Source organism: Rhinopithecus bieti, unplaced genomic scaffold (genome assembly GCF_001698545.2).
Source record: "Rhinopithecus bieti isolate Rb0 unplaced genomic scaffold, ASM169854v2 scaffold_31527, whole genome shotgun sequence".
In the NCBI taxonomy this organism is placed as follows: domain Eukaryota; kingdom Metazoa; phylum Chordata; class Mammalia; order Primates; family Cercopithecidae; genus Rhinopithecus; species Rhinopithecus bieti.
In genome coordinates, this window is record NW_016813959.1 from 1,114,693 (window position 1) to 1,132,704 (window position 18,012).

At 39.1% G+C, this 18,012-nt stretch overlaps 1 protein-coding gene across 1 annotated transcript in view; it reads left to right on the forward strand.

Moving 5' to 3' along the window:
• Positions 1-725: 725 nt before the first annotated feature.
• AASDH (aminoadipate-semialdehyde dehydrogenase) overlaps positions 726-18,012 on the forward strand; it is a 45,255-nt gene continuing 27,968 nt past the window's right edge. Inside the window, 6 exon segments of the mRNA XM_017849283.1 lie at positions 726-1,343; positions 4,078-4,349; positions 5,838-5,958; positions 9,936-10,085; positions 10,088-10,248; positions 17,446-17,638. Of these exon segments, the coding sequence (XP_017704772.1) occupies positions 4,120-4,349; positions 5,838-5,958; positions 9,936-10,085; positions 10,088-10,248; positions 17,446-17,638 (855 nt within the window). The 5' untranslated portion in view covers positions 726-1,343; positions 4,078-4,119.

Here is an 18,012-nt window from a genome sequence, read left to right on the forward strand (position 1 = left end):
CCAAGTACACCTGAACTAAAGTGGCAGTAATGGCGATGAACATCTAAAATACGCAGGTTCTAGGGCCCCTCCTAGAAAACTAGGAGATGAACCTCTGGGGATGGAGTCCAGGAATTTGGAATCTTCTAAAATATCACTCCTTGCAATTCTGATGTAGCCAGCCGGGTGCTGGTCTTAAGACTGAGAACTAGAGGACCCAGGGTCTAATCGGATGTAAAAGGGTAAGTGGGAAGGTTAACTGGCTGGCTGGGTGGATGATGGTGTCATCCCAACATAGAAACATAGACAAGATACACTTTTGCCCACTTCCAACCTAAATACATAAATAAGGCTGTGTCAGTTTGAGTAGCCCATGGGACATCTTGGAAAACTATAGCTGGCATGTGGAGATATTTTTTGCTTAGATTCGTACCACAGTTTTCTTGTCACCAACAACTACGGCTGCGATAGCGTCCCTGTTTTTCAAGTACTGTTTTGATGCAGAGCTGAATTCGCAATCCCTCCCCCGGCTAAAATCCCCAAACAAAAAAATCCCGATTACTCTGCCACTAGACAGTAGCTTTAAAACACCGCTGTTACTACCCTTGACGCTTACTGTGATAATTGACATGTCTCCAACTGTAACAATTCCCTTGGAAACAGAAACTTGTATTCAGGCATATAGTTTACAAAACTCCACCTCGGACCTGCTTTAATTTCTTTACAGGTCCTAATAAATGCTCCTGTCAAATTCCTTATCGTTTCAATCTGCTTCCCAATTAAAAGGTCAGCATCATGATGACAGGAACGTCGTTTGCAGGCGTCACTGCTGCAGCCATATCTCCAGCACGTTTTCAGAAAATGTCATTGGTTGAAGGCCAATAACTCTCCTATTTCACAATGATTTCATCTCTCTTCACATCAACCCTAGGTGATGTTTTTATTCTCACCTTATGAACGAGAATACTGCGGCTCAAAATCCAAGTCTTGCCCAGAGTTTCTTGGCAAGTACGAAAGGGTTATGACTACAAACTGGTCAGCTCCAAAGTCCTTGCAAACCCTGTCAGAGACCATGCGCGACCCCAAGGAGCGCCAGAGCAGATAACCAAAAGTGAAAAAGCCTACAGAACTCTTCTCTCAAGTTGGCGCTTCGGCTTCAGGAGAGGCAGGGTCAGCTCGACACAGCCTGCCTGGGGTCGCTCGTACTGACGTCACATGGCGACGCGGAAGATTTGCGTATGGGGCCTCGCTCTGGGATAGATTTACGGCTTCTGGGAGCTGCAGCTTCGCGGTGAGAAGTATCCGTGACGAGCCGTCCGGGAAAGATCCGAATGCGATCAAACCTAATCCGCGAGACTTGCTAAGTGAGTCGCCGCAGGGCGCGGTGTCCGGCGGGGGTCGGTGTAAGGGAGGCGAAGTGCCGCGAGGCCTAAGCCTGCTTCCACACACATTTGCTCAGCTTCAGGACCACTGCCTGGCCTCAGATTTGATACATCGGGGTCTGGCGTGCTGGTGTGGTGCAGACTAACCTTGACCTGTGTGTACACTCCTGCGTCACTAGCCTCCGGCCCTCCTTCCCTGCATTCAAATGGAAATAAGTGTGCTCTGCGCTCCGCTACCCCCTAGAGTGGTTTCGAAGAGCAGTGAAGAAATGTTTAGGAAGCTATAAAGTGCATTGTTACTCGCTGCATACCGTAAATTAAGAAGCAGGTGGATTGGGAAAATAAAGTTTCTAGATTATTTATCCATTTTTAAAACAGCCAGTGACCTAGAGAGAGGCCCCATACCAGTAGAATTTGTTGACATTCTTAAGATCTCTGTTGACTAAATAGCAGCTTCTACGGTTGTAAAGTAGCAAATATCTTAAATTTATTCCTTTTACATATAAAATCTGCTTACCAGAGTTTGCTATTTTTTTTTTTCCTTTTTGAAGTCTCAAACATTTGGGCATTATTAAGTATAGTATTCTCTACTGCAGAGAATGTTATTTGTGATTCATGAATGAAAATGAAAACCTGAAACAACAAGAATGGGTTTTACCTTAAATCTCTGTAGCAACTATTGGGAAAATGGAAAGAAACATCTTAATTATCGTATAGATGTGTAGGTACCCTTCCGCACTACCTGTATGTTGCGAAATAAACTCATTCCTCATCGTTTGAGCGCATGCTGCAGAAAGCCTTCCTTATATTTACATAATGATCATTGTATGTCTGAGGAAAGCTTAAAATTGTATCTTGTGCATAAAAAAGAGCTAATATGTATAGAAATGCTTACTAAAAACAATGTAAGTACCAAAGTTGCCTTACATGTTTAAACTTTATATTTAGAAATCACAGCATTTTCAAACTGATGGGTCTTGGCATTTACTGGTTCATTTTACTCTCTTTAGGATTTTTTTTCTAATTGATGTTAATTAGTTAATATAAATGAAAATTGAGTCAGTCGGGAAATCAGTTCAAATAGGTGTGAACAAATTAAAAAAGAAAAAAAGAAAAAAAAAAAAAAAAAACTTGACTTGGCCAGGCGCGGTGGCTCCGCCTGTCATCCTAACGTTTTGGTAGGCCAAGGTAGGTGGATCACTTGAGGTCAGGAGTTGAAAACCAACCTGGCCAACATGGAGAAACCCCGTCTCTACTTAAAAAAAAAATAAAAACAAAAATTAGCCGGACGTGATAGCGCGCACTTGTAATCCCAGCTACTCGGGAACTTGAGGTGGGAGAATCTCTTGAACCTGGGAGGCAGAGATTGCAGTGAGCCGAGATGGCGCCACTGCACTCCAGCCTGGGGAACAGAGCGAGACTCTGTCTCAAAAAACAAGCAAAACTTTACTGAAGTAGACTATTTGGTAAGTCTTACTTGCTTTAAAATATGGAAAATAGAGTTCACAGAGGGAAAAAAATAACCTTTACCTTCAAGGAAACACTGAGTTTTTCTTTTACCATTGATCCCGAGTGTTTCTTTCTTGAAATACTGTTTCAAATCTTCTTTTAGTATAATCTGCATTAAGAAACCCAGAGAACATTGCATTGATATACTGCTTTATTGAGTTGTAATATTACATTTTCAGTCTAAATGAACTTACTGGCAATTTAAAAATAAAATATACAGTATGAAGAGTTTACTTCTTGACAATTACACAAGTATGACTTCTGTAAAATACTAATATTATAGGAGTAATAAGCACTGTTTTTATATATAGTTGTCTAGAACTGAATGAATAGGAATAGGGTTTTTTACTTTTCTTCTGTCAAAGATTGATTTTGCTTTCATCTGAGTTTAGTTCCTACTGGAATTTAAAAGCAAAGTTTATTTACATTAATCATTTTGTTTTATTTTTATTTCATTTACTTATTTATTTATTTTGAGATGGAGTCTTGCCCTCTCACCCAGGCTGGAGTGCAGTGGCGCCATCCTGACTCATTGCAACCTCTGCCTCCTGGGTTCAAGTGATTCGCCTGCCTCACCCTCCAGAGTAGCTGGGATTACAGGTGCATGCCACCTTGCGTGGCTAATTTTTGTATTTTTAGTAGAGACAGGGTTTCACCATGTTGGCCAGGCTGATCTTGAACTCCTGACCTCAAGTGATCCGCCCCCTTTGGCCTCCCAAAGTGCTGAGAATACAGGTGTGAGCCACCGCACCTGGCCACATGAGTAATTTGAAAGTCACCATACAATATTTTGACTAATTTATCTTAACAAATCTGTAACAGTTACTGAAGGAAAGTGAAAAAAATTAAGTGTGGGGTCCCTTAAATTTGATTTTATTGATTAATTTTTTATATATTTCATATTTACATTGTGGTCCGTTGAGAGAGGTCTCCATTTTTACCTGCTTCATTTTCATCTGTGTATACCACTACCCTCCCAAATTTTTTTGATGCTCTGACCCAGCATAGGTTGATGTATCAAGTTAATTTTCAACCTCATTGTCCTCAGTAAAGTCACCATAGACATTTCGTAAGTTCAGAGATTCTTCATTTATATATCTTTGATATAATTATTTTTGTGAGACATGATTATAGAGAAGTTTCTCCCTGTCCCTCCACTGAGCTCACTAAAACTCCATCTCCCCCTAACACTTCTGTATATACACAGGGTTCTCTGCTACAAATTGATGTTTAGATAAACTTCAGTGAAATGACTCTTCAGGAATTGGTGCATAAGGCTGCCTCCTGTTACATGGACAAAGTAGCTGTATGTTTTGATGAATGCAACAACCAGCTTCCAGTTTACTATACCTACAAGACTGTGGTTAATGCTGCTTCTGAATTATCAAATTTTCTGCTGTTACACTGTGACTTTCAAGGAATTCGGGAAATTGGTCTCTACTGCCAACCTGGGATAGACTTACCCTCTTGGATTTTAGGGTAATATTTTTTAGAACTGTAAATTTGATGTTACTCCAAGCTAATGTAATTTTTTAATAGAGTATATTACAAGTTACTGTTCTATTTACTATTGGATTTTTCTGTATTTGGTCAATTGTAGAGAGGCTAAAGAAGTTTGCATTTCCCCTAGTATTATTTTTAATTATTTAAATTAATTATTCTGAGCTTATTTAGGAGAGACTAGAAGCTTTTACTAATAGAACATATAAGTATCTCCAAAATATAAGGGCTTCATTAGTCTGTTAAAGGAAAACAATTATGACAATTTATAACACTTTGTAGTTAGATAAAAGAAAACAGGATTTCACAGATAACATGACTATGTTTTTTGTCCATAACTGAAAATTTGAAAATTTAAGCACTAAGGTATTCAATAAATCAGTAAATTAGAGTTTTGGATAATAGTTGATATAGATTGAAATATGAACCTATTGGAAGACACTGTTCCAACAAATACTTGCAAAATATTTAATCATTTAAATTGTTCTAGAATGTTATCCTCATGTAGTGATTTCTATTCTAGAACTCTGCAATAAATATAAACTGCCAAAGAAAGAGATTATTCATTCTATATGTGTCTTAGTAAATTAATTATATAAGTATAAAGCAAAAGATGTTCAAAAATTTACTTTTGGCCAGGCACAGTGGCTCACACCTGTAAATCCCAGCACTTTGGGAGGCTGAGTCTGGAGTATTATTTAAGGCCAGGAGTTCGAGACCACCCTGGTGACTTAACAAGACCCCCATCTCTATAAAACAATAAACAAAACAACAACAACAAAATTTACTTTCACTCAATTATTGACAAAATTTATTGAGAACTTACTATGTGCAAAGATCTGATATCCTTAAAGTATACCTGAAGCTACTTAAAATGCTTAACTTTTAAAAATCTTGTATTTCTCTATATTAAGTGATGAGAATTTAACATAGTAAATACTTAGGGTTTTCATGAAGAAAAGATAAAATGACAGTGTTTATTTATTTATTTATTTATTTTTGAGATGAAGTTTCACTCTTATTGCCCAGGTTGGAGTACAATGGTATGATCTCTGCTCACTGCAACCTCCACCTCCCGGGTTCAAGCAATTCTCCTGCCTCAGCCTCCCAAGCAGCTGGGATTACAGGTGCCCACCATCACGCCTGGCTATTTTGTATTTTAGTAGAGACAGGGTTTCTCCATGTTGGTCAGGCTGGTCTCGAACTCCTGACCTCAGGTGATTCACCTGCCTCAACCTCCCAAAGTGCTGGGATTACAGGTGTGAGCCACTGTGCCCGGCTAAAATGACGGTGTTTATTACCAATTAAGTGTCAATGAAAACATTGGAAATTTCTGATCAGCAATAAAGCGCTCCAGAAACCATTTTTATGCGGCTACAAAAAATAAAGTGCATAGAGAAATAGAAATGCTTAAACAAATACTAAATCAACAGACATTCTGTGCTGACTGTGTACTTTTTTCTTTAGAATTCTCCAAGTCCCAGCTGCTTATGTACCTATCGATCCAGATTCACCACTATCATTATCAACTCATTTTATGAAAAAATGTAATCTAAAGTATATCCTTGTTGAAAAAAAACAAATTAATGTAAGTCTAGGTGTTTCAATTGTTTTCTGCCTGTATTACATTCTGCTAAATGTGGCAAGGTTTCTCAGTCTTTGCACTATGACATTTTTAGGGTTGAGTAATTGTTGTGAGGAGTGTTCCATACATTATAGGATATTTAGCAATATCTTTGACTGCACTCACTAGACTTCAGTAGCACTTCCCAGTCGTAACAACAAAAAATCTCCAGACATTGCCATTTGTCCCCTGGAGGGGCTCTCCACCCTTCATACTGCATTGTGAACCACTGTTCTGTGGTATGAACAGATCTGTTAGCCTTATAATAATATATTGTGCATTATTTTGAATTTCCTTTCTCTTTCCAAAGTATTTCCTATACTGCAAAATTTTATAATACTTGAAACTTTCATATTTATGGCAATTACATTGGTCAGCAACACTGAAGAATTATAACAAAGCTTGCATTTTGAAAAAGAGACTGGTACTTAGAAGAGATCTTTCCAGAAAACTAAATTTATTGTTTTTTATTTTAAATGATTGCCAACCAAAGATGTAACCAAGAAACACTGCTTTGGGGCAAGAATTATATCTTCAGCAAGATGCAGCCCATGCTTCATTATTTATTTATTATTTATAAAATACTGTTTTACTAAAGGGGAAGAACATTATAAAAATATATTCAATTTAGCCTGTTTTTGCCCATTTTCTATATGAGCCAGTTTGTAATGGGGTAACTTAAATGCGTTACTCCCTCCTGCCCCCCCCCCCGTGTATATGTGTATGTGTGTCTGTCTTTGTGTATATAAGAAGTATCAAGAACTTGAGATATATGGGGGACTTTCTAGTGACTCAAAGGGTTTTTTTGTTTTGTTTTGTTTTTGTTTTTGTTTTTTTTTTGAGCCAGAGTCTCACTCTGTTACCCAGGCTGAAGTGCAGTGGGCAGTGGTGCGATCTCAGCTCACTGCAACCTCTGCCTCCCAGGTTCAAGCGGTTCTTGTACCTCAGCCTCCCAAGTAACTGGAATTACAGCTGCATGCCACCACACCTGGCTAATTTTTGTGTATGTTATTTTTAAGTAGAGACAAGGTTTCGCCATGTTGGCCAGGCTGGTCTTGAACTCCTGACCTCAAGTGATCTGCCCGCCCCGACCTCCCAAAGTGCTGAGATTACAGGCATGAGCCACCACACCTGATCTGGTTAATAAATGCTTTAAAAATAAATATTTATTAGTGTGTAGCTGAAGTTTCCTCTACTCCTCAAATTGGTTATTCTATTGTTCATAAGTAAGCAAAACTGAAATGGGGATGTGATGTTTATTTTTCTTAGCAACCTTAGTGAAATTTTATAAAGGGTAACTTAGTATCAGTATTAATTGTCAATATCAAGGTATTCTTTATGACCAGTAGGAGTTGGGCATAGCAAAACCCAAGAATGAATGAGTTGAGCATAGCAAAACCTTGCTTCCTATCTCATGATTTTGATGATGGTGTAAGTGTTCTTCCTTCATTTAACACAGGAGCAATCAGTATTTTTAAGCATCTACTGTACGTATCCATTAAAGCAACAGTTCTCAACTGGGGACAGTTGGCAATGTCTAGACATATTTTTTATTGTAATGATGGAAGTGGGGTGCTACTGGCATCTGGTGGATGGAGGCCAGGGATACTGCCAGAAATCCTACAATGTATAAGACAGCACTCCACAAAGAATTATCTGGTCCAAAATATCAGTAGTGTTGAAACTGAGAAACCTTGCACTAGGGACAGGATGATTGGGAGGGCATTGGTATATAAGCCTTCCAGTTTTTTATAATGTAGTTGGAGAGAAAAGTTATTACTCCTGAACCCATAACATCTACATAGTGTAATAATTTTCCTAAGTGAAGTAAACATAACCTAGTAGATATAGTAGAATTTTAATGAGGAGGGATGATTTTGAGCTAGATCTGAAGAGTATGTAGGCCTTTAATTTTGTAAATATTACAGGCCACACCACATCCCCTACCCAGTGCATACACATACACCAAACACACAAAGAAAACACTGTAGGCTTCTGGGTTGTGACCCTTTTCTCATTATTTATGTTGATTTATTTAATGTGAAAACTTAGGTTATATTTGCTGTTGTTGTCAACCTAAAAAGATATATTCAAAGAAACCTTACTTTCAATGTATACAAATTTAGCTTAGCATCTCTTCATCCAAACTCACTTCTGCATTAATTCGTCTCCATCCACCAAATCACCTGGGCCAGAAACCCAACAATTTTCTTAGACTCAGTCCATATCCAGAAAGTCACCATGTCTTATTTATTCTTTGCTCATAGACCCTTTCTAACCACTCATCTTGCAGCAGAATAGTAGTTCAGGACCATATAGTATATCTGAATTACTGCAAAAGACTCATTAAATGATTCTCACTTAGCAGAATCTCATTTATTATTCTGTCCTTGATAGAGTCTAATCTATGCTATTGCCACCTTCAATTGGATCCTGTCACTTACAGGTTAAGATCTAAACTCCTTTGTGCTGACTGTACAAAATTATTAAGGATTTGCATCTCATCTCCTATCAACTATGCACCTCACCTTTTCCCTTTCCCCCTCCCCATTCTTTACCTTAATTGGAATGCTTAATGTTCACATATCAGCTTTCCCAGGTCAGATCCTCAATGTTGGTTGTTTGCCTGAAGTGCCCATTTTTAGCTCCTTATAACAAATATTACCCATGAAGCAATCTCTGACCTTCTAGGCAGAGTTAAGTTCAGCATTCTCTGTTCCCATTAACATTTCAAGCCTGCTTTATTATCATACCACACTGCATTATAATTGCTTTTATATGTCTGGTGTTTTTGAAAATAGGTTTGAAAGTAAGGACAGCACTTTGCTCTTGGAGATTTATCTATCTTTTCACCCCAGGTATATAGCAAGTACTCCTCCCAACTCCCCAAAAAAGTCATGTTGAATGAGTAAATGAATACATTTGGCCCTCTGTATCCAGAGGTTTCCCATCCGAGGAGTCAACCAACTGCAGACTGAAAATATTTGGGGCCCACGCCTATAATCCCAGCACTTTAGGGGACTGGCGCAGGAGATTATTTAAGTCCAGGAGTTTGAGACCACGTTGGGTAACATAGTGAGACCTCGTCTCTGCTACAAATAAAAAAACTTATCTGTGTGTGGTGGTGCACACCTGTAGTTCCAGCTACTCAAGAGGCTGAAGTGGGAAACTCACTTGAGCCCAGCTGTTCAAGGTTGCAGTCAGTTAAGATTACACTGCTGCGGCCGGGTGGGGTGGCTCACACCTGTAATCCCAGCACTTTGGGAGGCCGAGGCGGACGGATCACAAGGTCAGGAGATCGAGACCATCCTGGTTAACACGGTGAAACCCTGTTTCTACTAAAAAGAATACAAAAAAATTAGGCGGGCATGGTGGCAGGTGCCTGTAGTCCCAGCTACTCGAGAGGCTGAGGAAGGAGAATGACGTGAACCAGGGAAGCAGAATTTGCAGTGAGCCAAGATTGCGCCACTGCACTCCAGACTGGGCGAAAGAGCGAGACTCTGTCTCAAAAGTAAAAAATAAAAATAAAACAATAAAGATTACACCGCTGCACTCCAGCCTGGGCAACAGAGAGAGACCCTGTCTCAAGAAAAAAGACAATATTCAGAAAAAAAAAAAAACCCAGTGCAACAGTAAAAACTAATACAAAATTTAAAATATAGCAACTATTTACATAGCATTCATTAGCATAGTTTTATATTAGTTATAAGTAATCTAGAGATGATTTAAAGTACATGGGAGGATGTACATGGGTTATATGCAAATACAGCAACATTTTATATAAGGGACTTGAGTATGTTCAGATTTTGGTATCTGAGATGATCCTAGAACCAATTCCCCCATGGATACTGAGGGATGACTGTATTTCATATTACTTCTATATAAAGAAGAATATCTTTTAACATACTAATATTGTAAACTTTGTCCTCCATTTCACACAGAAATTTAAATCTTTTCATGAAACGTTATTGAGCTATGATACATTTACAGTAGAACATAATGACCTAGTGCTCTTCAGACTTCACCGGAAAAATACTGAGGTGAACTTGATGCTAAGTGATGGAAAAGAGAAATATGAAAAAAAAATAAAATCAGCGTAAGTTCTGAGCATGTCAATGAAGAAAAAGCAGAACACGTGGATCTGAGGCTAAAGCATTGCTTAGCGTATGTACTACATACATCAGGGACTACAGGGATACCGAAGATTGTCAGAGTGCCTCATGAGTGTATAGTACCAAATATCCAGCATTTTCAGTAAGTTCTATTCTTTGACTCTTTCTTAGAACCTATATTTTAGGCCAGGTGTGTGGCTCATACCTGTAATCCCAGCACTTTGGGAGACTAAGGTGGCGGATCATTTGAGGTCAGGAGTTCAAGACCAGCCTGGCCAACATGGTGAAAGCTGTCTCTACTAAAAAAATACAAAAATTAGCCAGGCGTGGTGGTGGGTGCCTGTAATACCAGCTACTGGAGAGGCTGAGGCAGGAGAATTGCTTGAACCCAGGAGGTGGAGGTTGCAGTGAGCTGAGAATATGCCGCTTACACTCCAGCCTGAGTGACAGAGTGAGACTGTCTCAAAAACAAAACAAAATAAAACAAAAAAACCTTGTATTTTAAAGGGAAAAAATAATTTAAAACTTTTGGTTTTATAGCTCTTGTTCCTAAATTAATAATCCTAAGAAGTAATTAAGTCTTTTTTGTTTCAGCTGTATCTGAACTTTAGTTCTCTGCAGACTAGGGCCTTCACCTATTTCATCCAAGCCCAGGGCCAGACACGGAACAAACAAATGATGTGATTAGAAGCTTTGCATCTTAATTATTAATAAAAAGGGAGAAAGGGTTTTCCTAGCATAGGTACTAGCAGAGTTATATGAGAATGAAGGAGTTTGTCCTGCTAGAATGTCAGAGCAGGGCCGAGGAAACAGTGAAAGATCAGGAGCCTGGTATGCCCAGTTGAAGGCTGAACTTAATCCAGTAGATGATGGGGAACCATTAAAAGATTCTCATTTTACTAAGTTCCCTCTTGTAGTAGTATCGTGGTGTTTGACTTGCTGATGTGGTCAAGAGATTAGAAATCGCCAAAGTTGACATTCTTAATTTGCCAAGAAAGAGAGGAGGAAGTGAACCTTAGGTCCTAGAAAATCAAAGGAGTATACAGAAATAGAAACCTCATGAGACACGTATGTAATTTTATGTGATTTTAAGTTTTATGTAATGTTAAATGTTTAAGTAATATTCAAAAGTAAAATTGAATGGAAAGGGAAGAAAAAAGAATCAAGTGAAGTTAATTTTAACAGTATATTTTATTTAATTCAGTATACCCCAAAACATTACTTCAATATGTAATCAACATAAACATTACTAGTAAGGTAGTTTGCATTTTTTATGCTAATCATCTTCAAAATCTGGCATTCATTTTATACTTACACATCTCAATTTGGACTAGCCACATTCTTAGTGCTCAGTGGACCTGTGGTATTGGATGGCAAATGCAGGCCTGGAAAGAAGAAATGGTTAAATGCTGGTAGAGAAAGATGTCTGTTGTAATTGACAATATAGTCTTTAGTGACTTCTTAAGTCCCCAAGGTTGCAGATAGATTACATTAGGCTGGAGATAACAGAATAGGAGATAACGAAATAGAGGTCATAAAAGTCAAATGTTATTTTCTAGAAACTGGTTTTAATGGAAAAGAGGGAATTCTGGGATAGACATAGGTGTTTTTAAGATTGGAGAGGTTGGCTGGGTGCAGTGGCTCACGCCTGTAATCCCACACTTTGGGAGGCTACGGCAGGAGGATCGCTCGAGCCCAGGAGTTCGAAACCAGCCTGGGTAACATAGTGGTACTCCCTCTTTAAGAAACACAAAAAAAATTAGCTGGGCATGGTGATCTGTGTCTATAATCCTAGCAACTCAGGAGGCTGAGGGGGAAGGATTGATTTAGCCCAGGAGGTCAAGTCTACAGTGATCTGTTATTGCACCACTGCACTCTAGTCTGGGTGACAGAACGAGACCCTATCTTAAAAAAAAAAAAAAAAAAGATGAGCGGTTTATAGGCTGAGGGTAGGGAGTTGGTAGAAAGGGTTGGTTTGAATAATGGAGTAGTAGTAGGAGTATTAACAAAGGAGTAAGATACATTTAGATGGGAGGGAATGGCATTATTTAAAATACTGAGTGGAATACCTCTTTTTTTGATACCCTCAAAAAGATTAGGATAGTGAAGTACATACATTTCTTGGTGTTAGAGGAAGCCAGTTGGTTTTAACTTTTGTATGAGGCAGAAAGCCAAGTCATACCTAAGAGTGTGGGAGGTGAGGTGGGGATGGGGATGTAGGGAACTTGAAGAAAATGAAGCAGATAAGGAATCTGAGGGAGGTGGAGAGACAGTTGACCACCAGGCACTGGCCCGGCAGTGGTAAGAATGGTATGTGAAATGGGAGCAAACATTTACTTAATGAGGGTTGAAGGGTTGATTTATGACTAAATTATACAAATTTTTTGATACTTGTTTGGTGCTTCAACTTAATTCAATTTATTTGCCTGTTAGAAATCCTTTTTTGGTTTGCTTTTATGTTAAGTGAGGTGGCAAATAATTCGATTCTAGAGAGATGAAATGTTAAAATATTCAATTTAAAAATTAAAACAGTAATGTTAAATTTTCTGTTTTAGTCTTAGATCACTAAACTAGGGAGTAGTAAATTTCAGACACATATTAGAACAATCTTATCTCCGTTGCTGGCTCCCCAAATATTACCAGAATAACCTATTAATAAGACAGTGCTAGCTGGGCATGGTGGCACAAGTCTGTAGTCTTAGCTACTCCAGTGGCCAAAGCAGGAAGATTGCTGAGCCTAGGTGTTTGAGGCTGCAGTGAACTGTGATTGAGCTTGGGCAACTGCAAGACCCTGCACTCCAGCTTGGGTGACAGAGCAAGACTGTCTTAAAAAAAAAAAAAAGACAACGCTGAGTTTTCTTGTGGATGTTGGTAAGAGGCAGCACTACCTCCACAGAGTATGATAGCTGCAGAAAGGGAAGAACTAGGTTTCATTTATTGAAATTTTGAAGTCTAATTTAGATAGATCTTTCAAATCAGGGGATTAATTTTAAGGCTTGGATAAGGATAACTATTTTTTAAACATTTAAAAATGAGTTGTTTTTTTGACTTTGCGTAAGTTACTTAACCTCCATGAACTTCAGTTTTCTCCATTTTAAATGGGGTGAACTTTTCCTCTACCATCTGTGACGCAGTATCTGGGGGACTGAGAATTAAACTGACAAAAGACAGATTAAGAAAAAAAGTTTATTCCTATGCATATAGCAGTTTACAAAAGAAATGGAACTGCATTTTATTAAGTTCATTTAAATGTATTTGTAAATGTATTTGTTCATAAAATTTCTTTGTTCATAGGAAGAACAAATAAATTGTTTTGGAAAGACAAATGGGTTTTCAGGAAAATAAACAGGAGATAAGAAAGTTTGTGATGATACTTGGGTATGCAGGTGCAGTGGTCTTTCTGTCTTCTTCACAGCCATAACACTGTCTTCAGAGAGGGGATTTATGGTAGGTTTACCCTTGGTCTTCCTGGGAGTTAAAACTACTCTGAAGAAGAAGTTTATGGCAGCCTCATTTGCCAGAAGTTTCTGCTTTTAGTCAGATAAGGGAAGCTCCAAGAAGGTTTCTTCTGCATTTGTTGAATCTCAAATGTCCTCTTTTTTTTTTTTTTTTTTGAGACAGAGACTCACTGTCGCCCAGGCTGGAATGCAGCAATGCACTCTCAGCTCACTGCAACCTCTGCCTCCCAGGTTCAAGCTATTCTTCTGCCTCAGCCTCCCACTACAGGCGCACTGAAGGAGGGGCCTGCCCCTCCACACCTGTGGGCATTTCTCGTCGGGTGGAACGAGAGACTTGAGAAAAGAAAGAGACACAGAGACAAAGTATAGAGAAAGGAAAGTGGGCCCAGGGGACCTGTGCTCAGCATACAGAGGACCCGCGCCGGCACCGGTCTCTGAGTTCCCTCAGTATTTATTGATAATTATCTTTACCATCTTTTAGAAAAAGGGGAAGTGGCAGGACAATAGGATCATAGTAGGGAGAAGGTCAGCAGAAAGACATATGAATAAAGATCTCTGACATGAATAAGTTTAAGGAAAAGTGCTGTGCCTTGATGTGCATATGCAAACATCTCCATAAACCTTTTCAGTGCATAAAGAGCAGCATTGCCGCTAGCACGTCCCACCTCCAGCCCTAAGGCAGTTTTCTCCTATCTCAGTAAATAGAACATACAATCGAGTTTTACACCGAGATGTTCCATTACCCAGGGACGGGCAGGAGACAGATGCCTTTTTCTATCTCAACTGCCAAGAGGCCTTCTTTCCTCTTTTACTAATCCTCCTCAGCACAGACCCTTCACCCTTCACGGGTGTCAGGCAGGGGGACGATACGATCAGGTCTTTCCCTTCCCATGAGGCCATATTTTAGACTATCACATGGGGAGAAACCTTGAACAATACCTAGCTTCCCTAGGCAGAGGTCCCTGCAGCTTTCCGCAGTGTTTGTGTCCTTGGGTACTTGAGATTAAGAGAATGGTGATGACTTTTAACAAACATACTGCTTTCAGGCACTTATTTAACAAAGCACATCCTGCACAGCTCCAAATCCGTTAAACCTTGAGTCACCACAGCACATGTCTCCTGCAAGGACAGGGTTGGGGGTAGGGTCACAGATTAACAGCATCTCAATGGCAGTAGAATTTTTCTTATTACAGAACAAAATGGAGTCTTTTATGTCTACTCCTTTCTACATAGACGCAGTAACAGTCTGATCTCTCTTTCTTTTCCCCACACGCACGCCACCATACCTGGCTAATTTTTGTAGTTTTAGTAGAGACAGGGTTTCACTATCTTGGCCAGGCTGGTCTCGAACTCCTGACCTCAAGTATCTGCCCGCCTTGGCCTCCCAAAGTGCTGGGATTACAAGCATGAGCCACCGTGCCTAGCCTCAAATGTCTTTACCTTAAAATAATCTTCATACCAACTTGGGTTCTGAGTTAGGTTCTCACATAATTATACCTGCCTCATATGGTGGTTGGGAAAATGAGGAACAATATATTAGATACCCAGCCTAAGCTTCACAAGTAATATGTTTAAATGTTTGTTGCGTTCCACTTTTTTTCTTCCTTTAAAATCTGTCTCTTCTTTTTTTTCAACTTTTCTTATATTGAATGCATCCTAAGCTGCTTTCTTGAAATGAACTACATGGAGCATTCATCCTCTATGCATGCGTAACTTTGCCCATTTTTGTTCATAGAATTGAAAAACTAAAACTATTCTCAGAATTTAAGCTTTGTTGGAAGCCTATTAGAAAGTTGGCTCTCCCCTGAATACCTAAGTAGGAAGCTAGACAATATATGTAAAGAATAATTCCTCTAAAACTTGAAGTTTGAGGGTAGCCTTTGTTGGGCTCAGAAAATGATGCCCCAACATATGGTACTTTGGCATGCTGAGTACTTTGAACTGAAGGACATTGGAAGGACTTGAGAAGTAAAGTCTCTTTCTGACCTTCTGACCTTCTTTCTCTTGCTTCCCTTTCTCCCCAAGGCAGGCCGTAGTAACCGAACCCCACTCCCTCAAAGATAGTCTTAAAACCTAGAGGCTGGGCATGGTGGCTCACGCCTGTAATCCCAGCACTTTGGGAGGCTGAGGTGGGTGGATCGTTTGAGGTCAGGAGTTTGAGACCAGCCTGATCAACATGGTTGAAACCCAGTCTCTACTAAACATGCAAAAAAATTAGCCAGGTGTGGTGGCACATGCCTGTAGTCCCAGCTACTCGGGAAGCTGAGGCAGGAGAATTGCTCGAACCCAGGAGGCAGAGATTGCAGTGAGCCGAGATCGCACCACTGTACTCCAGCTTGGGTGACAGAGTGAGACTTTTCTCAACAAAAAAAATATATATATATATATAGAAATATAGAAATATTAATCTAACCTTTATATGTAAGAGCTGGCTGTAAAGAAATTGCTCTTACTTACCTTGTCTGAAAGTAGAACATAAGACTCATTCCAGAAAGGGTCCTGCCCTATACATGGGAGGAAGAAATGCCACACACAGAAGCCAGGAATTTAAAAGGACAGGCCTTGCTGGATTTTCCCACTCAGTTTATTACTCATTCCCTTTTTGTCTAATCACATTTCTACACAGCTGTCCACTCTATTGAATCTAAATATTAAAATGGATGCTTTTCCCTTGGGTCCTTGGGTCTTCATTCTGAAGCCTCCTATGTTTCATGAAACTTTGATTAATTTGTCATGCTTTTCTGTTGTTAAACTGTCTTTTGTTTATAAGAGTGTTGGCTGTGAGCCTTATGATGGGGAGGAAAGGTATCACAGCCTTTCGGCGCCTACACCTTTAACATACAGTGAGTTTTTATTTTACCTGAGACACCATATACATGGTTATAATTTTTTAAATGTTTATACCATATTTGAAGCTCTTTTGAAATTAAGATGCTTTTAGATGTATTGGTGTTTGGGTGTTCAAATTGAAGTAGTGTCATAGGCTCAACAATGACTATCCATGCTCTGTAAGATCCTAACCACATATATTCTTATTCTGCTTTTTGTTCAGATACTGAAAGAAAATGCCAAATAGAAAGGGGAGTCGGAAGTCTCTATTAAGCATCATTGAATAAGTATGACAGAATAAGGATTCTGCCAGAGGAGCAGAACCAGGAGTTAGATCAGGGATTCATTATAAGAAATTGGTTTACACAGTTGTGGGGGCTGGCTAAGCAAGTCTGAAGTCCATAGGGATCAGTTAGGAAGGGGTGATCACAAGCAGGCTGGAATCCCGTGGCCATGAGACTGTCCCAGGTGAAATCAGATTGGAGGGAAGGGAGATTAATTGCAGACCCAGCTGCTGTTTGGATCTCTTCTTTAGAGAAGGCCTAAAACCTCTTCTAAAGGCCTTCCAAGTAAATTCAGCCAACCCTGGATAATCTCACTTTTGATTAAGTAAATCAGCTGATTAGGGACTACAGGGTTTGATTGAATAACCGCTTGAAGAAAGCTTGTGTGCTGCTAAGCAGCAGCCTCCCTTCTGTTCCTCAGCTCTCAAGAGAATATCCCTTGTCTCCTTCCCTAACAGGAAACATACTAGAGAGGGAATTCTGGGGGCAGTAGTTCAATCAAACCAAGTTGACACATCAAAAGTCATCACAGATGATAAAATATGTCTGGTAAAACATGGATATTGCTTTAAATGGCTGTTAATTCTTTCTTTTATAAAGAAGATTTCTTGAATTTTGATAGCACTATTTTGCCTAATTTAAGAGAGAAGAATAAAATCTGGCCAACATTCAGAAACTTTATTAATCATAAACACGTGAACACTTTTTTAGGCTATGTGCTTACTAAATGTTTGACGTTTCTTGTAACTGCATTCTGTTTTGCCTTAGGATACTTTTTGACATCACACAAGAAGATGTTTTGTTTCTGGCTTCACCTCTGACCTTTGATCCTTCTGTTGTGGAAATATTTCTTGCTCTATCAAGTGGTGCCTCTCTGCTTATTGTACCAACTTCCATCAAGTTGCTCCCATCAAAATTAGCCAGTGTTCTCTTTTCCCGTCATAGAGTGACTGTTTTGCAGGTACATTTTAGTAGCAGTGAATGTTTTGTTTATCATTTTTCAATATTTTAAGTGTTTTAGAGAATATTTTTTATTCCTGTAGTTCTTTACAATGGATTAATATAATCTGGTTAGATTATCAAGGGTTATCTCCTCATGATGTGACTTTTTTTTGTTTATTTGAAAATGAAAAAAGATAAGTGAATTCTGCCTAGAAAATTATTTTATTATGTATTTTGTGCATACTGTAATAACTAGAGGACCTTGACTTTGACTCAGATTTGTTGGATTTGAGAAGGATAGGCTGCCTCTTCTGTCTTAAAATCTATGTATATTGTGTTTCTCATGAAAAACTAGTATAAGTAAATTAAATTATAATTGAGTTAGGAATATAG